This window comes from Medicago truncatula, chromosome 1 (assembly GCF_003473485.1).
Source record: "Medicago truncatula cultivar Jemalong A17 chromosome 1, MtrunA17r5.0-ANR, whole genome shotgun sequence".
NCBI classification, from domain to species: Eukaryota; Viridiplantae; Streptophyta; class Magnoliopsida; order Fabales; family Fabaceae; genus Medicago; species Medicago truncatula.
Window position 1 is genome coordinate 11,496,041 of NC_053042.1, and position 27,991 is coordinate 11,524,031.

The 27,991-nt window shown below is 34.9% G+C and overlaps 4 protein-coding genes across 4 annotated transcripts; 1 reads left to right on the forward strand and 3 right to left on the reverse strand.

Annotated features, from left to right (window-relative positions):
• Positions 1 to 744: 744 nt before the first annotated feature.
• On the reverse strand, positions 745 to 4,662 carry LOC25482524 (tRNA:m(4)X modification enzyme TRM13 homolog). The gene is made up of 10 exons (XM_013611101.3): positions 4,485 to 4,662; positions 3,881 to 4,073; positions 3,736 to 3,801; positions 3,019 to 3,363; positions 2,451 to 2,703; positions 2,245 to 2,302; positions 2,066 to 2,152; positions 1,813 to 1,944; positions 1,587 to 1,725; positions 745 to 1,127 (listed from the first exon to the last, which is right to left on the reverse strand). Exons 2-10 carry the CDS (start codon positions 3,955 to 3,957, stop codon positions 908 to 910), a joined length of 1,377 nt encoding a protein of 458 aa, XP_013466555.1. The 5' UTR covers positions 3,958 to 4,073; positions 4,485 to 4,662; the 3' UTR covers positions 745 to 907.
• A 3,905-nt stretch (positions 4,663 to 8,567) lies between these two features.
• LOC112421053 (uncharacterized) lies at positions 8,568 to 12,156 on the reverse strand. The gene is made up of 3 exons (XM_039833981.1): positions 11,725 to 12,156; positions 10,653 to 11,497; positions 8,568 to 8,829 (listed from the first exon to the last, which is right to left on the reverse strand). Exon 2 carries the CDS (start codon positions 11,140 to 11,142, stop codon positions 10,654 to 10,656), a length of 489 nt encoding a protein of 162 aa, XP_039689915.1. The 5' UTR covers positions 11,143 to 11,497; positions 11,725 to 12,156; the 3' UTR covers positions 8,568 to 8,829; position 10,653.
• A 3,452-nt stretch (positions 12,157 to 15,608) lies between these two features.
• Positions 15,609 to 18,259, reverse strand: LOC120577950 (uncharacterized). Its single transcript, XM_039830061.1, has 2 exons — positions 18,254 to 18,259; positions 15,609 to 16,028 (listed from the first exon to the last, which is right to left on the reverse strand). Exons 1-2 carry the CDS (start codon positions 18,257 to 18,259, stop codon positions 15,609 to 15,611), a joined length of 426 nt encoding a protein of 141 aa, XP_039685995.1.
• A 2,920-nt stretch (positions 18,260 to 21,179) lies between these two features.
• LOC25482546 (probable UDP-3-O-acyl-N-acetylglucosamine deacetylase 1, mitochondrial) lies at positions 21,180 to 26,636 on the forward strand. Its single transcript, XM_013611125.3, has 7 exons — positions 21,180 to 21,544; positions 21,671 to 21,979; positions 23,474 to 23,680; positions 24,538 to 24,639; positions 25,073 to 25,137; positions 25,862 to 26,006; positions 26,152 to 26,636. The coding sequence occupies exons 1-7, from the start codon at positions 21,494 to 21,496 to the stop codon at positions 26,203 to 26,205; spliced, it is 933 nt and encodes a 310-aa protein (XP_013466579.1). The 5' UTR covers positions 21,180 to 21,493; the 3' UTR covers positions 26,206 to 26,636.
• Positions 26,637 to 27,991: the final 1,355 nt, after the last annotated feature.

Consider the following 27,991-nt stretch of genomic DNA (forward strand, 5'->3'; position numbering starts at 1 on the left):
TTCTGCACAATTTTATTAAAAAATACAAAAATTAAATTAAAAATAGGGACCAAAAGTAGTGATTGAAAATTTTATAGGGACTAAAAGTTGAAGGAAAATTTTAGAGGGACTAAAACGAAAAGTTGACATATTTATAGGGACTAAAAACATATTTAACCCTAAAATAAATGTATAAATATCATTTAGCTATTAATACTATTAAGGATATATTCAAAGCAAGAAAGTTGAGTTGATTTTTTTTTTTCTTTTCAACATAAGAGAGTTGAGTTCATGTTGTTGTAAAATATTGGTCAACTCCTTATTGGATATGTGGCTAATTTTATTATTTTTTGCATCATCCATCCAAATTACTGTACATTACAATACATTATCCTATTTTAAAAAGGTATTTCAGTCCACAGTATTGTTTAGAAAGAAAAGTGATGAACCAATTTGCTTTTCGCTTTGGAACAGGCTATGGTTTGATGAACTTTCTTATTAAAAATTGATTTTTTTTTATTTTTTTAAGAGAGATGAAATTAGTGGATTTGAGTATTTTTAAAGAAAGCATATGTGTGTTTTATTTGTTTAAAGTTGCGTACTTGGATATATAATAGTATAACATAGTAGTAAGAGAGAGTAGCATGTGACAACTTTTTAAAATATTGAACAATTTTTTATTTTGTCGATGTTTGATGAAAAAAATGTTATATTGATATTTTAGAAACTTATATTGTAGATAAAAAAAATTGTGTTGTAGTAATGTAGTTTAATATCACACTTCAGATTCAATTCCTTGAATTACAGAATAACTCAAAATATCCCCCAAGGTATTTCAATACATCGCAAAGTACATAATCAAACTGACAAAAAATTTAACACAATGTTCACAAGGGATACAAAATAAAGAAGAGAAGGATATAAATAATCAATTCAAAGGTTTAGCTAATAGTAAATGATTTTCAGGAGAAATGCTTGGTGGAACATATCTGACAAGCTTTGCATCTAATCCAAGTTCTCTTAACCACATCAACCTCCCTATGTCAATAATCCACTTGCACTTAAATCCCAGTGCTGCTCGTTTTGTTGCTTCCATTTCTGAAAGAATTTTTTCAACTCCATCCGAATACTCATTACCTTGCTCCTTTCTACAACCAAAACACAACTTTTAAAATACAGATTTTAATAATTTATTTGACATATCTAAAGAAACAATGATCCTCTAAAATGATAGAGTAAAGTGAGTAATATTAACCGTTTATAAACAAATTGTTGATGTTATATGCACTTGCATTACAGCAGAAACCATGGGTGGTTACAATATCAACCATTGATTTTCTCACTTTACTAACTTCTCGTCTTAGATGAGCCAAATCCCTTCGAAAGTGAGTAGAAAGTAAAGTAACTGATATTTCAACACACCCATGATTTGCATGTAATATCAAGTTATCAACCATTGATTTATTCATCAATAGTTGATATTACTTATTTTAGACTTTAAAGTGAAATTGCTCACTTTGGAGAAATTAGATAGTTCAATAGCAAGGCTTGAAATACCAACGGACTGGTAGCTAGTAAAATAAATAAGTAAAGAATGGAAGGATTACATTGATTGAAAATGCGATATACAATTAGTAGTATCAGGAAGATCTGAATCATGATTAGCATCTACTGCCCAGCTGGTAAACCATGTAATGGCATGAAATTCTCCCTTTGTCATTCCCAAATCTAAGAAAAACTTCTTATCTGCAAGGTGACGATAACAGTCAGCTAGTAACCAGAAGCTATCGATATAAACAAACTATAGTATTCATAGGTAAAGAAGAAGATTACTTGTATAGTGCTTCCACTGGCAAAGATGGTGACAACATGTTGCTATAGCTAAACCTTCAAAATTAATATTAGTAATGTTCTGTTCACTACTATCTTTTCTATATTCAGGAAAGCAGCATCTCAAAGTCAAATCTGAGGAAACAATTGGATAACCATTTTCTAATTAGAAAATTTACATAAATCATTTATGTTTTCATCAATAAAACATCACTATGAATTTCATCAGAGTGTATATTTAAATTGCATAAATTACCTGTTGCAGCTCCACATAAGTGTTTACCAGTGGCCAGAAATGGAACTCCTTGCAAAGACTCAACAGCATTCAAATTTAAATCTTCAACTGCAAAGTTGGATTTTTTTAATTTTATCAGGCTCAGAACAATATCAAGTTTAGAAAATATCTTATACAACAAGAATACTGAAGACACTTACTGTCAATTCTCAAACGCTCTAACGTCAAATTCTCATTCTGTCGCAAGGATCGATCAGCCTAGAAATAGTATTGGCATGACGTTAATAATAAATATATAAACAAATAATAAATCAAAGATCGCTGCACGGTCAAACACTTCAGGAACATCTCCAAATATGTTTGTCGTGATTTATAACTTAGTAGCAGTTCCAGGTCTAAGTCCCACCTTCAACTTGTATGCCTTTCGCTCGACGAGGAAGACTCTGTTGATTCCATAGCAATCTGCAAGCATTTGTGTTAAATATCCTCTACCAGCTCCAAACTCAATGACTGTAGAGACCCCGTCCTCCTTCCCCTCATTTGATTCCCCGCATTTTGATGGTTTACTTTCAAGAGAATTCTTCAATACAGCAAAATTTTCCAAATTTCCCACAATCGATGCCTGTTGCATTATATGTTTCTCCTGAAATGGCAATTTCCTGCAAAATACTAAGTTAGAAATAAAACCAAACCCGTCAAACAATGGTTATATTCAGTTTGCCCCGTTTTAGTTTGGGTTGAAACCTTGCAAAATTGACTTAGTCATATTGCCCGGTGTATTTATTTCCATTATCAGTTGATAAGGAAGTAAGCTATGTTCTAATTGAAGTAAGCAAAAGGGACTTTAAGTTGATGAAATTAACTACTTGGTTAAAGTAACAAATCAGAGTCTGATAAAATATTTTTGATGCAAACTATGTGTGACAACTTGAAGTTAGCCCTAAAATGATTTCAAATGTTTTGCCAATACCTACCTTTCTTCTTCTTTGCTTTTAATCCAAAGTCTGCAAACTTCCGGCATCTGAAACGAGTCCTGAATATCTTTACACAAGGATTCATGAACAGATTCAATCTTCTCAATTAAATTGCAGAATTTGGGCACACTCATCCCATGAAGAGCATTCCTCTTCATTTCTGAAGAAACGGTCATAGTAGTCAATTTTGAATCATTAAACCCTGAAGTTTCCTCCTCTTGTTGTTCTCCATCAGAACCAGCATTGATACCTTTTTTATAGAAAGGTTGATCGGACAGGGATTGAACCTGTTTCAGCAATGGGCACCGCTTAACATGCCAATTTAGATTTTGCTCGAGCACCGAACTGTCAAATGATGAAAGGACATTATCCAAATCAAAAAGAGCTAAAAGATTAAAAGAATGAACATGAATTGAAAATGATAGTTACAGGTGAGTGTGATAGAACCCAGAAGTTTGAAGGTAACACTGTATTTATTTAACAGGAAAATTATGAGCTCAAAGCTCTTACCATGATGAAAACAGAAAACTGGAAGGATAAACCAGAGTTCAGAGAACTCCTACCTAATTATTATAACTGTTTGTATTCCCGCAGCTTCTACAGGCTTCTAGAAGCTGTGCTTGTGTGGGTTGGGCCAACACATGTATAGGAACTCAGGGTTCAACCAGTGTGTGTGTGTGTGAGAGAGAGAGGGGGGGGGGGGGAGAGAATACATACTGTGATGGATCTATGGGGCATTGAATCCACTCGCCTTCGGCCCTTGAGTTATGATTACCACAGAATCTGAGTCATAGAATTTGAAGAAAGTGAGTGAAATGAATGAATCAAATAATGGATAGAGAGAAATAAGACCGAGACTTACAAGGAACCACTGAGAAGGGTGTTTGCACAAAATCTGTTTTTGTTAGGAAGCCAGAAACTGCAGCGCTTAGTCTCCATATTACTTCCCAGGTAGCCTTAAATTATGGTTTTCGGTAGATTTTCTAATAACTGAATAACCAAAGGTCAGCGGAGTCAACACACCAGAAAAATGGTCGAATGACGAATACAGAAACCTGGACAAAGAGAGAAAAATGTATTCAATATGTATATTCAACTACACCTTCTTTTGTGTATAAGATGTTGAGATTCTAAAACAGCAAGTAAATACATTGCTGGTTCAAAGTTCAAACTATATCAAACACCATTGTTAAACTAATAAATCAATACAATCTTCACGCAAAGTCTAGTTCAACTTCATTTGGTTCTGTCAATTAAACAAACACAACAAAGGCATCACACATTAACTAATTAAAACAACAAAACCATAGATTACTCTGTCAAAAAATTAATAACTGGTTTGAATTTTCACAATCAATGTAACAAACGCATTCAAAATATAAAATAGCATAGAAAATAAAGATTGCACAAAAAGCTATATCATAAGAAAAGCGAGTAAGAAGTAGAAAGATCACAAAAACAAGTACCTAAGGTAACAAAGATTTGGCAGTTCGTTCTCTGCCTGAAACACAGACTGTAGAAAACAGGGGGAAACAGAAAAACCACGTACAACACAGCCTAGTATATACCTTAGGGCGTGTTTGGCTTAATCGTATTTTCTCATGTCATATTTTAAATTTGGTTTACTTCCGTTTGGTTCAATGGAGGGGAGGGGAGGGGAGGGGAGGGGAGGGGTTTTAATGGAGGGGAGGGAAAGGGAGGGGAGGAAAAGGGAGATATATCAATTAAATATATGTTTGGTTCAAATGATGGGAGGGAAGAGATTTTAATTAAATATGTGTTTGGTTCATAAGGGGAGGGGAGAGATTTTAAAACCAAATTACTTTTTTATCCCTCTAACCTTAAAACAATATCATGATTTTTATATTATTCACTTCATAAAAATTTAAACATGAAAACTCAGTAACCAAAAACTCCATAAATAATCAAATACAAAAGTTCTAACAAAATATTAGGTATTCATAAATATTAAAGCACTTCTAAAATAATCTAGTACAATATAAAAATATTTATAAAAAATTTATTGTTAGAAATTATTTTTAAAATATATTTATAAAAAAATCTTCTACAAATTTATTAATTATGTTTTAATATATAATACAATTAAAAACTATAAAATAAATATATCAAAATAAAAAAAATAAAAGCAACGTTGGTCAAAAAAGTGAATTCACGTAAAAAAAAAATATTAGAAGACAATAATATACAGTTCTCATTAAAAAAAATTGACATTGGCATGTTACAAAAAAGATGGTAATAAGCAATATGTTGAAAACACTTAAATTTTTAATAATGACGGTTTTGTCATTTAAAAATAAACATGAGGATAATTATGTCAATGTAATTAAAATTGCATTAACTCATCTCTCTTTCCTTCTCCTCCCTGTTGGAACAAAATGTGTTTCACAATGAACCTTATTAAGTTTTGATGATAACAAGGTATTAAAAATTGTCAATTGGTTATTACTAATAATTGTTCAAGTGTACAGGACCAAAGGCTACTCAAGTTATTTCAATAGGTCTTGGAAGAACAATGGAAAGAAAAAGAAATTCTGAGCATCTGAAGAAAACTGCTCCTGAAGCTAAACTGCTCCTGAAGAGATGACGTCATCAGAAGCAGAAAGTCATCAGAAGCAATATTTTCATCAGAAGCAAAAGTTTTCATCAGAAGCAATATCTTCACCAGAAGCTACATTTGATCCTGTAATCAAACTGAAGATTCAAAGTTGCTGATTCTCAATTCAGTCTTATCAAAGAAGAACGAAGAATTGAAAGGGAGGTATCAACGGATATATGGATAGCACTGAGCACTTGTCTCTCATTAATAGAGTTGACAAAGTACAAGTGTACAACCACTACCTCCACTACTCTGTTTTCTGTCTACGCTACAAGACAAAACAACAGCCATGCCTGCAGAATTTGTACAACTCAAGATGGGAATGAATTTGAAGTTTATCCTTCAAAGGACTACACCCAAATCAGGCAAAGGATCACTGGTGGATAATCAAAGGATTTCAAACGACTCTTTAGACGTGCTGATTATCTCAACGTCTCTTTCACGCCTCTATATAAAGGAGTGAAGACTTGAAGATAAAATAGAGAAATACATAAGTTCAAAAGCGCCAAAACTCTGTCAATTTAATACTACAAAGCACACTGAATTTCTGCACTGATTTGATACATCTTAGAAATTCAAAGTCTAGAGTCTTTTCTGTACTGTATTGTGAACACCACTGATTGTATATCAAGTGTTCAATTCAAACTCAATTCTCTGTATTTTTGTTTGATTAGAAGTCTCTCGCCTGCGTGCTTGAGCATTAGAAGTCTCTTGCTTAGTGCTTGAGCATTGGAAGACTCTTGCGTGTGTGCTTGAGCATAGTTTTGTGAAGTCTCATACTTTGAAAGTATTGAGCAGTTGTAATCTTGTGATTATAGTGAAATCTCCTTGGAAGTGCAAGGGGGACTGGACTACTTCCGTGTTGTGGAAGGAACCAGGATAACTGCTTGTGTCTTTGTCTTTCTTTTCTCTGCTCTGTTCTTTCCGCTGCATATCTGATTCTGATCATTTCATCAGAAGCACTCTCAAACTGCTTCTGAAGTTTTATCAGAAGAAGAATTTTCTAGACAGAAAAAGAAAACACAATTCAACCCCCCCTTCTTGTGTTTTTCTCACCTTCACTCCCCTCCAAAAAACTCCAATTTGAGGGGAGCAATAAATGAGCTTATGAGGGATTTTGCTCCCCTTCCTCTCCCTCCCATCCCCTTCTAAAATTTGAACCAAACACAAAAATTTTAAAATATTCCCTCCCTTCCCCTCCTCTCCCCTTCAAAACCCGCGAATCAAACGGACCCTTAATTTCTGATTATTTAAACCAAAGTGAGTTTTGGCATTTTTTGATTATATAATGTGAAAATGATAGTTAGACAGCTATTGTACCATCATTAGTTTTATTTTTTTTAGGAGAATGCTGACCATTGCCCTTGCAGCATTGGATAAGGGGATAAAAATAGAAATATAGTATTGGAAAATGGTGAAAAGTTATAAATTTAACTTTTTAAAAGTCAAAATGTTGTTGAAACCAATGTAGGAATGCTACTTATGGCATCCTTAACCATTGCCCTCGCTCTTGGGCAATGGTTAAGAAAACCAAAAGTAGCATGTTTGCATTGGTTTCAACAACATTTTGACTTTTAAAAAGTTAAATTTATCAATTTTTACCATTTTCCAATGCTATATTTCTATTTTTATCCAATTATCTAATGTCCCAAGGACAATGGTGAGCATTCTCCTTATTTTTGTTAATAGGTAAATATTAGTATATTAATTGTTAATTACTCCGGTCTTTTTTATAAGAAAAAATTGATTTTTTTAGATTCATTGAATAATTGATGTTTCTGGTCTAGAATATAGACGAAATACATCATTTATGCAATGAATCAAAAAGTCAAATGTTTCTTATAAATAGGACCGAAAGGAGTATCTTATTTGCTTACAAGATATTAATTATTATCTTAATTTTTTTCTCCTTACTCAACAAAAAAAAAAAAAAAAACACCTTTAAGGTGTGTTTGGTTTAGAAGAGACGTTGTGAAGAGAGAAATATGTGAGAAGAGAGAAAGATGTGAGAAATAGAGAGGATTTAAGGTTTTGTTTGGTACAAGTAAGAAAGAGGAGAAATATAGAAGAGAGAAGTGTATTTTTAAAAGTACAGGAATGACATTGAAAAAATTCCTCTCATCAAACTATTTTATCTGTATTTTTATTCAATTAATTAATTGAATGCCTCAATTATTAATCTGAATTTATTTTTAGTTTTACTTAATTTTTATTTAATCAATAAAATAATTAATGGTTTATTAATTAAATGAACCCAAGAAAAATAATGTCACATGATATAATAATATTGTGTTACATCACAAATTAAAGGGCATAAAAGTAAAAATAACAAAATCAGCAACTTCCCAGGCCATTCTTTGCTGTTTTGGAGGGACCATGATTGACTGCAGTCGATAAAATGGTGCAGTCACTGCAATCAAAGAACATCAACCGTTAGATCCATCTAACCACCAAAAACTTTCAAATGACAAACAACATCGGCAACCGTATTCCATTGAAAAAGTCCCCTTCAACCTTTGGCGCGACATATATGTTTTTTTTTACAAATCCTAAACATCATAATAAAGGTACGAAACGCTAATTAAAGAAATTTATGTTAAAAAAAATAAAACAAAATACAAAAAATTTATTCTCTATCTACCCGCAGAAGAAAATAAACATGAATTGTTTAAAGTTGAGGGTTTCATATTGGCATCTCAACTTGTTGAATTGTCACAGAAAAGAAGAAAAAAAAAACTCAGCTTGTTAATTATAGAATACAACAATGGCAGTTGGTACTACTTTTTTGGATGACTTTTTTTATTTAAGATGAATATAAATACTGTAACACCCCGTTCCCAAAGCAATAAAATAACATATAAACATCAGAGTAATTCCACATACGGGCATGCTACATTGCAAATTCAAAATTCTTAAATAGAAAATAAAACTATTTAAGTCAACATCATTCATAACTTCAATATTTATGCAGCGGAAAGTTTGCATTTCAATAATAACAACAATGTTTTAATCTCCAACAACATCTTGGCATTAAGCCTAAACAACAATAAGTTAGCCAATGAAAGGGCCACATCAACAAGTTCCAAAAATTGATACATAGGAGGAAAACAACAATAAAATAATATGAATGTTCCCATCCCACGTATCAGAGCCCTAGACACGACAATGAGCCACCACCTACTACTCAGGATCACCTGCAAGTTACCCATAGGAAGGGCAACATTTTCAAGCAGAAGGGGTGAGATTCACAACAATAAATATAGATATTAAAATCATCAAATGAATCTAACACCCTAAACAACAACACGTTATCTTGTAAACATATATAGGTATAAGCCACAAGCATTGACAACATCAACAACACACCATAATCACATTGAGTATAATATATATATATATATATATATATATATATATATATATATATATATATATATATATATATATATATATATATATGTCACATATTCAACACCAAAATCATCTTATCAGATAACAACTGAATAACCACTAAGACTCATGCAAATGACATGACCACTGCTAAGACACCATCTTAGACTTCTTAAATGAAATGCAATAATGCATGTGGTACCAATCAGGACCGAGGCCCTCACCGCTTTTGAATGGTTAAAGCATTCATCAGGACCGAAGCCCTCACCGCTGTTGAGCAACTAGTACTCCAGGACCGAAGCCCTCACCGCTGTTTTATGCATATGCAATGGACCTACTTGTGTATATCTACATACAACTGACCATGCAATGCAACTCCATGTGACTCAACTTAAACAACATGTATGATTCAATACTTTGCATACATTTCATTCTTCATCAGCAATCATCAATCCAGCAATCAAAACAACCACAATAATGCATAATTACATGAAACTATGCTCAACACAACAACATTAAGGTACTACCATTCAAGCACGAAATTCAACATTCAGGAACTGAGTAGCTCGCCTCGCGAGCACATCTGCTCGCCGTGGCGAGTTCACGAAAACACTAGCTCGCCATGGCGAGTTCAAGGCGAACTCGAGGCGAGTGAAAATTAGGTGCTCTCGGGAAAAATGCTATTTTCTCACTCAAACTCCAATTCTAAGCTCCCTATTCATCTTTTTAACCTAAAACTTCCACCATTCATCTTTATTATCCTCTAGGTACCTTAAACCATTCCCAAAACATCTTATAACAACTTTTCAAAATCAAGTTTTATCTGGGCTTACTCGCCATGGCGAGTTGGACTGCTCGCGAGGCGAGCTATGAAGTTGCTCACTCGCCATGGCGAGCACAGCTACTCGCGAGGCGAGCGATGAACTTCTGTACGGGCAGAAAACTGGTTTTACCCAAAAATCCCATTTTTCTTCCAATCACTCCCCAAATCTGTTTACAGATGCAAATTAACTTTCTGTGTGCAACTAGAACCTATTTCTAACATCAAATTCATGCTTACAACTTCAAAAACTACAATTTCATCATAAAACCCAAAATCCCCAATTTTTACCAAAACCTGTTAAACTCAAAATCAGACTTTAAATTCTATACTATTGAAGTAAACCTCACCCTTACCTTAATTCAGAATGAAAAATGCACAGCAAAAAGGGTTCCTCTGGTTCTTCTCTCTTGCTCCTGGTTTTCTCTTGTTTTCTCCCAACAACTGCTTCTACGTGAAACTGGTTTCTCACTTCTCTGTATTAACTTCCCACTAAAATGTAACTCCCTTCTATTTACACTTAACTCCCCATAAATTCTATTAATTACTATTATTTCCCAAACTCCAAAATAATCATTATTTCACACTTAATCTAATTATTATATAATAAACCATATATTAAAAATAATACATCACATAGAACATCCAAAAATCACATATACACAAATACATGCATATACTCCACATAAATCACCTACATCATATATAATAATATATATATATACTCCACATAATAAAATAATTAAATAAATAACTAGGGCGTTACAACTCTCCCCAAATCACGGAATTTCGTCCTCGAAATCTTACCTCAAGCAAACAACTCCGGATACGACTCCCGCATCTTACTCTCCAGCTCCCAAGTCAAACTTTCACCAGTCGCTCCACCCCAAACGACTCTCACAAGAGGAATCTCTTTACCTCTCAAAGACTTCACCTTTCTGCCATCAATCCTCAACGGCATAGTCTCAACTGTCAGGTTGTCTCTAACCTGTACATCATCATCCCTCGGAATCACATGAGAAGGATCCGCAACATACTTCCGAAGCTGAGAAACATGAAACACATCGTGCAAGTTCGAAAGATGTGGTGGCAAACCAACTCTATATGCCACTGTACCAATTCTCTCTGAAATCTGATACGGACCAATAAACTTAGGAGTCAACTTCCTCGACTTCAAGGCACGTCCAACACCCGTCAAAGGAGTGACCCTCAGAAAAACATGATCACCCTCCTGAAACTCAAGATCCTTCCTTCGCTTGTCATGGTAACTCTTCTGTCGACTCTGCGAAGCTTTCATCTTTTCTCTTATCAATCTGACTTTCTCAGTAGTCTCATGTACCAAATCCGGTCCCAACACACGCGAACAGACATATCAGCATTTTAAATCTTTCAACAATAACAACACATATTTTGTAGAAAATAAAGTTTAACTATAACCATTATCTTTGCGAACAAATTCATTAATTTTATGGTTTTTGTTGGTAATGAAAAAAATCGTAAAAAGTTTGCCGCTTTGTTTAAAGTAGATTAGACAAAATATACATGATGTTATTGAAATAAGTACGACGAGCTAAAAACAAGTACAAACCTTAAGATCCAAAATCTATTTTATTCGCAAAACTGAAGCAAATCACCCGATTAAACCTTCGATTCTAAGATCACATACAAGAAGAAATTATGGTGAAATTAAACGGTGGAATTTTCAAATAAAAAAAAAGATTATCGCAGAAGATATAAACGAAACTGGTTAAATTAATTTTCTGGTTTTTGTTAGTAATGAAAAAATCGTAAAAAGTTTGCCACTTTGTTTAAAGTAGATTAGACAAAATATTCATGATGTTATTGAAATAAGTATAACGAGCTAAAAACAAGTACAAACCTTAAGATTCAAAATCTATTTTATTCACAAAAGTGAAGCAAATCACTTGATTAAACCTTCGATTCTAAAATCACTTGCAAGAAGAAATTAGGGTGAAATTAAAAGGTGGAATTTTCAAATAAAAAAAGCATGATTAACTCAAAAGATATAAACGAAACTGGCTAAAAAAATTAAGAAAAAACTATGAAATTTAAAAAGAGGAGAACAATTATGAAGCAGATCTAAATATCAAAACACAAAATTTAACAATTAACAACAATCGGCGTAACATGAAAACACAAAATTTGAGAAAAACATAGAAACAAATTTGAATGAGAAGAATGTGAATGATGGTTTTTTCAATAATGTAGTGAAGAACGACAATGAACAAGAAACAAACATAGGTATTTGTAGCAGGGTTTCTTCGGCGTTTGTTGTTCTCTTACAACCTTTGCAGATAGTTCATAAATAGACAGTGGAATGGGCCCCTAAATCCGCCTAACCCGACTCCACACAAATAATTACATAGGGGACTGATGTCAAAATAGCCCATCAACACGAGACATCAGACTTATTACTTTCCACACCCTGTGTGTTTCTCATGTGCCCTACTTTTTTTTTACAAAAATATCATTTGTTCGGATTCTATGATCTGAACGTTTTTTTTATGGATTTTCGAATTCTAAAATCCAAAATTTGTAAACCCTAAAATTAACAATGAGTATCTCTTCCATTTTAAAAGTTTTGAATTTTACTTTTAAAAATAAAGTAAAAAATAATAAAAAAAATTCAATTAAAATAATATATATATAAATACCAGCACAAAATTATAAAAAACAAATAAACCTACTGCAAAAAACATTTTGTTTTTTTAGATCATAAAAAATAAATAAAAAATAACAAATGGGTCTAAAAGATGGAATTTTGGTTTTTTAGTGGCGGAGTCCTTCTACATGAGTCTTGTTCCTTGATTTTTTTTCTCGTTTTCAGAGCAATCCGATCAAATAGCTTGAAAAGTGGATTTTCGATTGGGACTCAACGAAAACAACTAACAATGACATGAAACATAAGGACGTGGGTTATGATGGTTAGTATACTTCTTAAACTGACCAACACTATTACATATGAACTTTCCCTAAATTCTTGGCACAAGAGGAGGTGTGTATGGAGTGTTCAGATTTTATAATCTGAAAAAGAAAAAAAAAAAAACACGCCCTGTTACATTGGATTTTCGAATTGTATAGTCCGAATAAGTGAAAAAATTATTTTCCACCCAAAGATAGGGGGAAAACTCGGTTCGAATTCTTTAATCTGAAAATTCTTTCAGGGCATTTTTTGTAAAAAAAATAAAAAATGCCAAGTGAGATGACTATAGGATGAGAAATGTAATAGCCGAGATATTATTAAAGGTGCTTAATAAGCATTTAAATGAATGAGGCTTTGAGCATGGTAATAACAATAGAAGAAATCGTGTGTAAATAACATTCATGAGAATATAACACTCTTTTGAGAATGAAAACAAATCAAAACTTGAAACAAACATTGGAATGTTGCATTTCCAATCTCACATTTCCGGGAATCATATTACAAACCTTGAAACAAACTCACCCTTAGTTTTATATCGGAATATTTACAATTAGGGATGGTAAAACAGGTATAATCTTTCAAGCCAACCCGTTTAACCCACCATTTTAGGTGAGATGGGCTAAGATTTTGAGCTCATCCCTTGTAGTAGGTTTGTCCCATTTAGTCCGTTGAAAAACGAATTGTGGCGGCTGACCCGCACACTCATTAAGGGTGTGTTTGGTTGTGAGAAGAAAGTGAGAAGAGAGGAATAAATTGTAACACCCCGTTACCCAAAAGGAATAAAATAGCATATAAACATCAGAGTATTACACCAAACGGGCATGCTACATCGCAACATCGAAATTCTTAAATAGAAAATAAAACTATTTAATTCAACAACAGTCAAAACTTCAAATTAATGCAGCGGAACGTTTTGCATTTTCAATAGCAACAACAATATTTTAATCTCCAACAACATCTTGGCATTAAGCCTAAACAACAAAAGTTAGCCAATGAAAGGGCACATCAACAAGTTCCAAAATTTGATACATGGAAGGGAAAACAACAATGAAATAATAAAATGACTCCCAACCCACGTATCAGAGCCCTAGACACGACTCTTGAACCACCACCGACTACTCAGGATCACCTGCAAGTTACCCATAGGAAGGGCAACATTTTCAAGCAGAAGGGGTGAGATTCACAACAATAAATATAGATATTAAAATCATTAATGAATCTAACACCCTATATCTTCAACATGTACACTTGCAAATCTTATAATTATTCACAATCACAACAACATCATCATAATCATCCACTTAACAAGTAGTATACAATGTATATAATATCATCAACATCAACAATACACCAAGACCACAATGAATACACATATATAAGAATGTATATCAAACATCAACATCATCATTACATCAAGACTCATGCAAATGACATGACCACTGCTAAGACACCATCTTAGACTTCTTAATGAGATGCAATTATGCATGTGGTACCAATCAGGACCGAGGTCCTCACCGCTTTTGAATGGTTAAAGCATTCATCAGGACCGAAGCCCTCACCGCTGTTGAGCAACTAGTACTCCAGGACCGAAGCCCTCACCGCTGTTTTATGCATATGCAATGGACCTACTTGTGTATATCTACATACAACTGACCATGCAATGCAACTCCATGTGACTCCACTTAATCGACAAGTATGATTAATAATTAAAACATACAATGCATTCCTCATCATCAATCAACATCCAACAGAGATTCAACCATTCAGAATGATGCACAATTAATTATAATTATGCTTAAACAACAACACTCGAACCTCATTAATCAAGCAAGCAAAACTGCACTCAAAACTGCACTAGCTCGCCTCGCGAGCACATCTGCTCGCCATGGCGAGTTCACAAAAACACTAGCTCGCCATGGCGAGTTCAAGGCGAACTCGAGGCGAGTGAAAATCAGGTGCACTCGGGAAAAAGTGACATTTTCTCACTCCAACTCCAATTCTAAGTTCCCTATTCATCTTTTTAACCTAAAACTTTCACCAATCATCATTAAAATCATCTAGGTACCTTAAACCATCCCCAAAACATCTTATAACAACTTTTCAAAAATCAAGTGTTAATCTGGGCTACTCGCCATGGCGAGTTGGATTGCTCGCGAGGCGAGCGATGAAGTTGCTCACTCCCCAAATCAGTTTACAGATGCAAATTAACTTTCTGTATGCACTTAGAACCTATTTCTAACATCAAATTCATGCTTACAACTCCAAAAACTACAACTTCAACATAAAACCCAAAATCCCCAATTTTTACCAAAACCTGTTAAACTCGAAATCAGACTTTAAATTCTATACTATTGAAGTAAACCCCACCCTTACCTTAGAAATTGAAGAAGAAATGCACAGCAATGCTCAGCCCTTGGTTCTCTCTTGCTCTTGGCTTTCTCTTGTTTTCTCCCAAAAACTGCTTCTACGTAAAACTACTCTAACTTCTTTGTATTAACCTCCCACTAAAATGTAACTCCCTTTAATTATACTTAACTCCCCATAACTTCTAATAACTCCTATTATTTCCCAAACTCCAAAATAATTACCATTTCATACTTATTTTAATTATTATTAAATAAACCATATACTAAATTAATACACCACATAAAACATCCAACAATCACATATATACAAATATATGCATATACTCCACATAAACCACCAAACATCATATATAATAATATATATACATACTCCACATAATAAAATAATTAAATAAATAACTAGGGCGTTACAACTCTCCCCAAATTACAGAATTTCGTCCTCGAAATCTTACCTCAAACAAACAACTCCGGATACGACTCCCGCATCTTACTCTCCAGCTCCCAAGTCAAACTTTCACCAGTCGCTCCACCCCAAACGACTCTCACAAGAGGTATCTCTTTACCTCTCAAGGACTTCACCTTCCTGTCATCGATCCTCAATGGCATAGTCTCAACTGTCAGGTTGTCCCTAACCTGCACATCATCATCCATCGGAATCACATGAGAAGGATCCGCAACATACTTCCGAAGCTGAGAAACATGAAACACATCGTGCAAGTTCGAAAGATGTGGTGGCAAACCAACTCTATATGCCACTGTACCAATTCTCTCTGAAATCTGATACGGACCAATAAACTTAGGAGTCAGCTTCCTCGACTTCAAAGCACGACCAACACCCGTCAAAGGAGTGACCCTCAGAAAAACATGATCACCCTCCTGAAACTCAAGATCTTTCCTTCGCTTGTCATGGTAACTCTTCTGTCGACTCTGCGAAGCTTTCATCTTTTCTCTTATCAACCTGACTTTCTCAGTAGTCTCATGCACCAAATCCGGTCCCAACACAACACTTTCACCCGACTCAAACCAGCATAAAGGAGTCCTACACCTCCGACCATACAAGGCTTCGAACGGTGCCATACCAATACTCGAGTGATAGCTGTTGTTATAAGTAAACTCAATCAAAGGCAAGTGACTGTCCCAAGCTCCTCCTTGCTCAAGCACACACACTCTCAACAAATCTTCCAATGATTGAATTGTCCTTTCCGACTGACCATCTGTTTGAGGATGATAAGCCGAACTCAACTTCAATTTCGAACCCAAGGCGTCCTGTAAACTTTTCCAGAACCTAGAAGTGAACCTCGGATCTCTATCCGACACAATGCTAGACGGAACACCATGAAGCTTCACCACACTGTGAATGTAAATCTCTGCTAACTGTGCTACCGGATAACTGATATTAATAGGAATGAAATGTGCCGACTTCGTCAACCGGTCGACAACTACCCAAATGGCGTCATGCCCTCTCGAAGTGTTCGGTAAACTCGTTACAAAATCCATGGAGATACTGTCCCACTTCCACTCCGGTACATCTAACGGTGTCAACAACCCTGCAGGCTTCTGATGCTCAACCTTGGACTTCTGACAAACCAAACAGGCATAAACAAACTGAGCAACATCTCTTTTCAAACCGGACCACCAAAACAGTTTCTTCAAATCATGATACATTTTTGTAGCCCCCGGGTGAATACTCAACCTACTTTTGTGACTCTCCTCAAGAATCAACTTCTTCAACTCTTCATTGTCAGGAATACAAACTCTACCTCTGAACCTCAGCACACCCTGATCATCAACTTTGAAATCACTATCCTCAGTGTCATTACCAGAAGTCATCAAATCAACAAACTTCAAATCTTCTTTCTGAGCTTCTCGGATACTGTTCAAGAAATCCCTATCAATTTTCAACATTCCCAACTGTATACTCTGGGGTGACAATTCACAGACAAGACTCATATCTCTGAACTGTTCTAACAACTCAAACTCTTTCACCATCAAAGCAGACATGTGCAAAGTCTTCCTACTCAAAGCATCAGCTACCACATTGGCCTTACCAGGATGGTAATTCAAGCCAAAATCAAAATCCTTCAGTAACTCTAACCACCTCCTCTGTCTCATGTTCAGTTCCCTCTGGTCAAATAAATACTTCAAACTTTTATGATCACTGAACACCTCAAATCTGGATCCGTACAAATAATGCCTCCAAATTTTCAAAACAAAAACCACCGCAGCTAACTCCAGGTCGTGTGTAGGATAATTCTTTTCATGAACACGTAGCTGCCTAGAAGCATACGCTACCACCTTACCATCTTGCATCAGAACACCACCTAAGCCCAGCTTAGATGCATCACAGTACACAACAAACGGTTCTTCTGGTTTAGGCAAAATCAAAACAGGAGCAGTTGTCAATCTTCGCTTTAACTCATTGAAACTACTCTCACACTGAGCATCCCACACAAAAGATTTACCCTTACAGGTCAACTGTGTCAACGGAAGAGCCAACTTCGAAAACCCTTCTATGAACCTGCGGTAATAACCAGCCAAACCCAGAAAACTTCTGATCTCAGTTACCGACTTCGGAGTCTCCCATTGTGATACCGCATCAACCTTTGAAGGATCCACTGCAATACCACTACCAGAAATAATGTGACCCAGAAAACTTACTTCATTTAACCAGAACTCACATTTTGACAACTTAGCATACAACCTCTTTTCCTTCAACACTTGCAATACAATTCTCAGATGCTCTGCATGCTCCTCCTCATTCTTGGAATAGATTAAAATATCATCAATAAACACCACAACAAACTTATCCAGAAAAGCATGGAAAATTCGGTTCATGTACTCCATAAAAACACCAGGCGCATTAGTAACACCGAAAGGCATCACTTTGTACTCGTAATGACCATAACGTGTCCTAAAGGCCGTCTTCTGCATATCCTCATCTTTCACCTTTATCTGATGATAACCAGACCTCAAATCAATCTTACTGAAAATCTTGGCACCAACCAACTGATCCATCAAGTCGTCAATTCTAGGAAGCGGATACCTGTTCTTGATCGTAACTTTGTTCAACTAACGGTAGTCTATACACAGTCTCATACTACCATCCTTCTTCTTTACCAACAACACCGGTGCTCCCCAAGGTGAAACACTGGGTCTTACAAACTTTTTATCTAACAGGTCCTCCAACTGTTTCTTCAACTCAGCCAATTCAGAAGCTGACATACGGTACGGTGCCATCGACACCGGCTTAGTGCCTGGAACAAGATCAATTGAAAATTCAACCTCCCTCTCTGGTGGCACATCAGGAATCTCATCAGGGAATACTTCTGGAAATTCATTCACTACCGGTAACCCATCAATCACAGCTTGATTTTCTAACGACAATTGTGCCATTAGAGAATACATCAGGATACCATCACGTTCAAACTGCTTCAACTGTTTTGTAGTTAAGAACTCTGCTCCACTCTCTTCCTCCGCAGAAGAAAAATGCACCGTCTTGTTTAAGCAATTGATATGAACATGGGTATACTCCAACCAGTTCATACCAAGACACAACAAACAACAAACAGGACAACAATAAAGTTGACACTCTATCCTAGGTGGCTCAACACGACTCTACTACTTGGCCGGACGGACCAACCTGCTCTGATACCAAATTGTAACACCCCGTTACCCAAAAGGAATAAAATAGCATATAAACATCAGAGTATTACACCAAACGGGCATGCTACATCGCAACATCGAAATTCTTAAATAGAAAATAAAACTATTTAATTCAACAACAGTCAAAACTTCAAATTAATGCAGCGGAACGTTTTGCATTTTCAATAGCAACAACAATATTTTAATCTCCAACAACATCTTGGCATTAAGCCTAAACAACAAAAGTTAGCCAATGAAAGGGCACATCAACAAGTTCCAAAATTTGATACATGGAAGGGAAAACAACAATGAAATAATAAAATGACTCCCAACCCACGTATCAGAGCCCTAGACACGACTCTTGAACCACCACCGACTACTCAGGATCACCTGCAAGTTACCCATAGGAAGGGCAACATTTTCAAGCAGAAGGGGTGAGATTCACAACAATAAATATAGATATTAAAATCATTAATGAATCTAACACCCTATATCTTCAACATGTACACTTGCAAATCTTATAATTATTCACAATCACAACAACATCATCATAATCATCCACTTAACAAGTAGTATACAATGTATATAATATCATCAACATCAACAATACACCAAGACCACAATGAATACACATATATAAGAATGTATATCAAACATCAACATCATCATTACATCAAGACTCATGCAAATGACATGACCACTGCTAAGACACCATCTTAGACTTCTTAATGAGATGCAATTATGCATGTGGTACCAATCAGGACCGAGGTCCTCACCGCTTTTGAATGGTTAAAGCATTCATCAGGACCGAAGCCCTCACCGCTGTTGAGCAACTAGTACTCCAGGACCGAAGCCCTCACCGCTGTTTTATGCATATGCAATGGACCTACTTGTGTATATCTACATACAACTGACCATGCAATGCAACTCCATGTGACTCCACTTAATCGACAAGTATGATTAATAATTAAAACATACAATGCATTCCTCATCATCAATCAACATCCAACAGAGATTCAACCATTCAGAATGATGCACAATTAATTATAATTATGCTTAAACAACAACACTCGAACCTCATTAATCAAGCAAGCAAAACTGCACTCAAAACTGCACTAGCTCGCCTCGCGAGCACATCTGCTCGCCATGGCGAGTTCACAAAAACACTAGCTCGCCATGGCGAGTTCAAGGCGAACTCGAGGCGAGTGAAAATCAGGTGCACTCGGGAAAAAGTGACATTTTCTCACTCCAACTCCAATTCTAAGTTCCCTATTCATCTTTTTAACCTAAAACTTTCACCAATCATCATTAAAATCATCTAGGTACCTTAAACCATCCCCAAAACATCTTATAACAACTTTTCAAAAATCAAGTGTTAATCTGGGCTACTCGCCATGGCGAGTTGGATTGCTCGCGAGGCGAGCGATGAAGTTGCTCACTCCCCAAATCAGTTTACAGATGCAAATTAACTTTCTGTATGCACTTAGAACCTATTTCTAACATCAAATTCATGCTTACAACTCCAAAAACTACAACTTCAACATAAAACCCAAAATCCCCAATTTTTACCAAAACCTGTTAAACTCGAAATCAGACTTTAAATTCTATACTATTGAAGTAAACCCCACCCTTACCTTAGAAATTGAAGAAGAAATGCACAGCAATGCTCAGCCCTTGGTTCTCTCTTGCTCTTGGCTTTCTCTTGTTTTCTCCCAAAAACTGCTTCTACGTAAAACTACTCTAACTTCTTTGTATTAACCTCCCACTAAAATGTAACTCCCTTTAATTATACTTAACTCCCCATAACTTCTAATAACTCCTATTATTTCCCAAACTCCAAAATAATTACCATTTCATACTTATTTTAATTATTATTAAATAAACCATATACTAAATTAATACACCACATAAAACATCCAACAATCACATATATACAAATATATGCATATACTCCACATAAACCACCAAACATCATATATAATAATATATATACATACTCCACATAATAAAATAATTAAATAAATAACTAGGGCGTTACAGGTGAGAGAGAGTATGAAAAGAGAGAAATAGATGAGAAATAGAGTAGATTTGATGGGTTGCTTGGTAGAAGAGAAAGGAGAGAAATAGAAGAGAGAGAAGTGTGTTTAATTTTAAAAAGACAAAAATATCCTTGCATTTAAATTTGATTGATTTTTTTTTTCAAGTTTATTTTGTCTTTTAATATAATTTAGTTATTAATTTACATAATTAATTTTATTATTATTTTAGTAAGTAAATTAATTAAAACATACCACTTGATAATAGTATATACCATTCACGTATTAGCCTGCTATCAAGAAAAACAATGCACCAGCTTTGAAAATTAGGGGAGGACGGTTTTGGAATTAAACACCTTAAGCCACTTTCTTCCCACAAGTGAAGAGAAATAAAAAGTAGGTGGAGTCCATGAAATATAATCTCTCTTCACTAACTCTCTGATGCTCCAAACAAGAGAAAAGTCATCTCTCTTCACACTTTCTCTCTCGACAATCTCTCTCACCTATCTCTTGCCTTCCAAACACAGTGCAAGTTAGAACAGTAAAAAGGGACTCAACTTCCTCTAGAAAAGACCTAAGAGCAAGATCAAAAGACTTAAGAGCAAGATCAAAAATAAAACGGTGTAATATTCTTGACTAGTTTGATAAAACTGTGCAACAATGTCTGTTCTCAGCGCTCTCAGATCATCAAAACTCATCACATGGAAACCCGTAACTCACTCTCCTCTTATACCCTGTTTGGTTTATTTCAAATGTTCCACTATCCAAAATCACACAAACTTCAAATAGTTTAATTGAAACCAAACAAAAACAGATTATCTCGCTCTATTTGTGCAGACGGGGAAGCTTCAACAGACCCTAGGAGGAAGCGTGGAGCGGAAGGGAATCTCGTTGCATTCGGGGAAGGTATCGACGGTGAGATTGTGTCCAGGATTTGCAGGTCAAGGAAGGTGGTTTGAGTTTAGGAACAGTTTAGTTCCTGCTTCTGTTGAATTTGCTCAGGTTTCGCCACTTTGTACTACTTTGTGTAAAGATGGGGTGAGGATTAGGACTGTTGAGCATTTGCTTTCTGCATTGGAAGGTTTTGGGGTTGATAATTGTAGGATTCAGATTGAAAATTTGGATGATCAAGGTGATGATGCTGAGGTAAGAAGATTGGTGAATGGTATAAAAATGAAAAATTACTTGTTTTTTTATGAGTAGAATGTATTAATATGTGCCTGTTTTTATTGACTTAATTGAGCGTATTTATTCACTGGTGTACGCATTTGTGAGACTGTTGGAGAGAGTTTATGGAAAAACTTATGACTGTTTTCTTCGTATTTACTAGTTTAAACACTTGTGAGACTGTTCGAGAGAAGTTAGGGCATGTTCATATGTTGTTTTTCAGTTATTTCCATAAGCTCTATAGGATAGCTTAAGAAAACAGTTTGTATGAAAACAACTTGATTTATTCTCTCTTTATACATAGAGAATATAAGGATGACTTGATGATTAAAGTGGGGGAGTTAAAGAGTGGAGTGATTAGGAGGTCAAGAGTTTGATTCCCACTCTGAACATAAAAACTAATACTAACATTTGCTATTTAAAAAAAAATGCAAACTTGGTCTTATATGTTAAAGAGTCCCATGTCGGTTGAGAAATGACCTGAATAAGTGTTTATAAGTGCGGGCAATCCTCACCTAGTTTTGTGAGGTTGTGTTAGGCCCATCCACAATTTCTAAGATGGTATCAGAGCCTCCTGCTATCAGGTTTTCGCTATCTGGCCACCCACTATTTATATCCACGCACCAAGTCTAATAGTGTTGGGCATGATGGGGGTGTTAAAGAGTCCCACATCGGTTGAGAGATGGTTTGAATAAGTGTTTATAAGCAGGGGCAATGCTCACCCCACAATCCGGTTTTGTGAGGTTGTGTTAGGCCCATCAACAATTTCTAAGCTTATACATAAACACGTATAGGATAGGCATGTAATTAAGTCACTTATTGACCTATGCCACATATTATAAACTCCTTTTACAGTTTTCACATATACTACCTACTTAGAAAAGTAGACATTATATTTACTGTGTCCATTTTGTGTATGGATATTCTTAAAATACTCTTTTGTACATGTAACAGTTAGTTATGATTCTAATTAATCTCATGCTGAATTTGTAATTTATTGCTGAAACCAACAAAATATCCAAATACCCACATCCTGATTTTTGCAAGGTTTTGGTGTGCAAATATGATAAGTGGCACTTTTGCGTAAACTGTTTTTAAGCATTTATTTATTCAATAAGTTGTTGAAATAAGTTAAAAACAACTAACGGACATGTTGTAAGTTATTTTTGTAAAAATATAAGTGTTTATGCCATGATATCTTTAATAAACCCAAATAAGTTCTAAATAAACTCTTCCAAACACCTTCATAATATACGAGAAAAGGCCTTAGTAGTTTACCACAAACCTCTAATAAGGACAGTACAGCTTGTATTTTCAATTTTCATATCCACTCTCCTAGGCTCTGTTTCATCAAAATAAAGATAGCATTTGCAATTTCGTGGAAAGAAAATAATCCGTGATTAGATTTTCTTGCCGTCCCTTACATTTAGTTCTTGAAATAAATAGTGTTATTTTCCTTAATTTCTGGTACAGATTCCTATATTTGATGGGTCGGCGAGGGAATGGGTGGCTGCCTTGGAAGAAGTTGGTTTAGAGATAGCAACTGATGCTGATGGGAAAAGCTGTGAGAAAATAGCTCCACATGTGAATGAACCGGTACATGTTTGGAGGAATGATTCTTTTGTTGCTGCATTTCCTTCAGAAATGGTTCGAGTAACTTATGGCATAAACTTTCCACAGGTAAGGATAGGTTGATACATTAGATTGAGAATATTGATCAAGATTTTTCTTAGCATATGCCATTAAAATATTTCAATGTACTTTATGTTTTCTTCATTACACTATCGTTACTGGACATTTATTATAATTGAAAAGTTTTGCTTGCTTTTCTCTGATTACTCTATAGATTTTTATGTGTTACCCAATTTTCTAAGTTTGAAAGAATATAACTTTCATGCTTTCAAAGGAGACTGTACTTAATGCGAATTCTTCGTGGGAAATAGACCACAAGCTGCCACTTGAGTTGAGGAAATCCTCATCTGTGTTCGAAAGTGTCAAACTTAAAGCTTCCAACGACAAGAACAAAAACTAAAACCTTTTCCCATCAGGTGGGATTAACCACATAAATCAAAAGATGCCATTGTATTATTGCAAAAACTAATCCTCACTTAAAGCTGCCTAAGGAAAATAAAAATGAAATCGGAAACCAAATATGGTTTATTCTAGTATGTATAGCAATTTGAAGATTGTTTATTGGACTAATTAGTATTGCAAAGTTGTTTTTATCTTTCCCAGATGATGTGTTTCCAAGAACATCAAATTTACTAGTTTTGGGCATTTTTAGTGACATTTTTTTATAAAAACTAATGTGCCAATAATTTTGCCCTAGAATTGATAATGCAATTGAATATGATAAGTTTTATCCGCATCATGATTACCCTTGCGTGAGAATCGGAACTTTTAACTTGTTCTGAAAGAATATTAGAGAACAAATCAGCTAAATTTTTGCATTCAAAATCTTTTGTTAGCAAGGTCACAACTTATAAGATGATTTGGTTTGACATTAAATAAGAAGCAAATACACCTTTCTTTTTCAGGCATCTGCAATTGGCTGCCAGTGGTTTTCTACCACCCCCTTTGATGATTTGGTTTATTCCATGCAAATAGCATTGTCCAGAACCTTCTGCATCTATGAAGAGGTTAGTTATAAAGTTAATCCATTTGTAGTCTAGATATGGCTTGTTTCTGTTGCCAAATGTTATTTAGTGCAAAACAGAATGTTATTTTAGATGCCACATGAATTTGTTTGTAACTCTAAGTTTAACCAGATTTACAAAACCTTGCTGTATTTCACTGAGTGAGGTTGACCAAATAGATAACTGACACTAGATCAATAACCCAATTTTCAGTAAAGTTGAGTGTTGCTGAGGAACTGTTGGATCAGTCTTCAGAGCTGTAATCTATTGGTTCTGGTCATCATAACTGCAATTGTATCAATCAAATCCCTTATATGATTGATTGTCAATTTGTCATCTTTTCCCTCTCTCAGTTCTTACCTGTTGAATCTATTAGTTTAGTTGTACATGTTTGATACCATGCAACTAACATCGGATACCCTGCTTTAACTTGTAGGTTGAGCAAATGCGAAATGCTGGACTTATCAAAGGAGGTTCTCTAGAAAATGCCATCGTGTGCAGGTATTTGCTTTGCTACAAATTTGTATTATAACCGTTCCTAATGCCCAGCTATGTGTGATAGCTAGCGACCGGTTTTGATAACTTATGATACTAAAGCATAGTTAATGCAGCAACGTTGATTCATTAGTCCCAAAATTTCATGCATGAAGTTATTTACATTTACATAAACACATATCTAAGCTTACGTCCATGAAGTTAGGTACATAAATCTAGGCAACAGATGTATAAATTAAGTCACTATTTCCTCGAAGTACGGCACTATTTGTTTGTGGTATTTATAACTCTGTGACGACTCTACAGTTTTCGTAGGCGTTTAATCTCTGATGTAAGACATGGTTTTATGAACTCTTTGCAAGAATCAATATTAGAATCATATACCTTAATCTCAAATAAAAGATCAATAATCAATCAAGATTTTTCTATTACTGGTCTTGTTCTGTATGTGAGAGAGGATTGGTAGTGTAAGAGTAGGAGATGAGAGAGAAGAGTTGGGCTAGAGTTAGTTGGGATTTGGAAGCAATTAGGCACTTCAAAAATTGCCTGGGTTCCTTTCTTTCGACTTTCTGTTTTTTTTTTTCATTGTAGTCACTGTAGAGAGAATCTGTTACCATTCAAATACAGACCTTCATTTCCATTAGCACCTGAATTTTCTGTTCTATTATTCTTTTTTTAGTGATATAAAATACCATTGTATGATACTATTTAGTACTGTTTTCTTTTGCAGTGCTAGTAAAGGTTGGTTGAATCCACCTCTTCGTTTCAGTGATGAACCATGCCGTCACAAGATTTTAGATCTTATTGGTGATCTCTCGCTGTTTGCTCAGTTTGGTAATCAAGGACTCCCAGTGGCACACATAGTAGCTTACAAGGTTTTTGCCTTTGGTTCTCCTCCTTTTACTATGTATTTTAATTTCTCAGTTTGATTTTTAATGTGTCACAAGTGCTGATGATGTATCCTGTGCAACCTGAGACGGGTATGATTTTTAAAGCAATTGACTCTTATGATATATGCAGGGGGGCCATGCATTACATCTTGATTTGGCACGCAGACTGATGGGAATGACGTGAAAAGTTCACATTTCCTCTGATAACCTAGAAGCTATTGCAAATTTTGGCAAATTTGTTGCTGAAGTTCAACCTTATGCTTTTGAGCTCCTGTTTGGCCATGGTGGAATGCCGAAATGCATAGACGACTTGTCATAATTTTGTTTCTCGTCATTCTCTCTTTCGGAACCATCAAAGAGGTGCAGGAGGCCGACCAAGTCCCCCTAGTATTCCTACCATTTAGTAAATATATTAGTTATAATCAGGATCAGTTATGTTTCGGTACCATTTGATAAAAAGTATTTATGTATTAGTCCAATCATTACACTCGGTAGGAATTAATAATTAAACTTCTTAATACTAATCTACAGGCCAGTGAATTTATACAAGGAAAAATTGGGGAAAGATTTGGATTGTGGAATTCCATGACCATGGAAACAGATTCCCCTCACTAATTGTGTCGTGCAGTATTGATTTTGATTGTCAAATCTCAAATCATGGAGAGAGTTTGTATGAAGTTAGCTTGCGAAGATGTTATGTGACTCATCCCATTTCAAATCAGTGTCCAAATTGTTTACTGCATAATATGTGTGGAAATGTGTGCTGTTATCACTTTGATGACTCCTGGTTCGACATTGATGATGATGAATCCGTCCTAGACCTTGGAAAATTGGCGCAGTAACGACCAAACACTAGTATCCAGACTATATGAGAAGAAAAATTACTATATTTCTAAGGGTAAATTATGTGGGAATTCTCAATTGAAACAATTACATTTGGCCAGACACTAGAGACTCCCCTAATTTCTTAAAATGTAAGCTAACATGTCCATCAGATAAAGTTCAGAATCTGTGAATAACCACTTCCACCATAGACGTAACAATGAAGTTTTAATAAAGACTTGCTCAAGTTGAAATTGATAAAAAGACAATTTTACAATGTACGCGTTTCTTAACTTAATTTAAAGTTTTAGATTTGTCTTTGGTCCTTTTCTTTCAAGTTGTTCCTATAAGTATTGAGATGCTAATATATTGGATTTTTTTTGTATTTTAGTTAGTTCCTTAGATATTAAAAAGTTAATAATCGTCGTACATGAAAAATGAACAAAAAGCCAACTATAACTTTTTTTGTTAGCTCTTTAAAAAAAAAAATCTTTTTTTGTTAGCCAACTATTTTTCCCCTCGAAAAGCCAACTATATTTATGTATTAAATACTTAAAAGGATCAATTTGAATAAAAAATATAAAAGATTTTTAAAAAAGGAAGATAAAAGATGAGTCTAAATTTTAAAATAAAGTCAAAGGATCTCTAGATTAATTTTTCCTAAAACTTTAATATATTATTAGATATTAGATTAATAGTTGCAATGGGAGATATAATTTTTTTATATAAGATCAAAATTTAGATGAATTGAGTTTTAAAGTCTTCTTAAAATTTTTAAAACGCCTCAAATATTCAAATAATATTTAAAGAGATACTTATTCATCGAATAAATTATCAAATTGACGAATTTGATTCCAAATTTCAATTGAGATATTTATGAGATCCGGGTAAAATCATTACCAACTAAACTAATGTGTTGAAGAATGACGGTGGCTGGGATGTGAAAAAAGGACTTGGTGATAATGATGGAGAATGTTCTTCACACGTTTTGGGATTGAATAAATGTAAAATCTATTCCTCACTTTGTCTGATCGTACAAAACAAGGGCAGGGGCATAAATGTAAAAACAGTGACAAACAAATGAAACAAATGACAAGAGACAATAATAGCAAAATATGTTTGTTTAACAAAACTGACTTATACCTAAA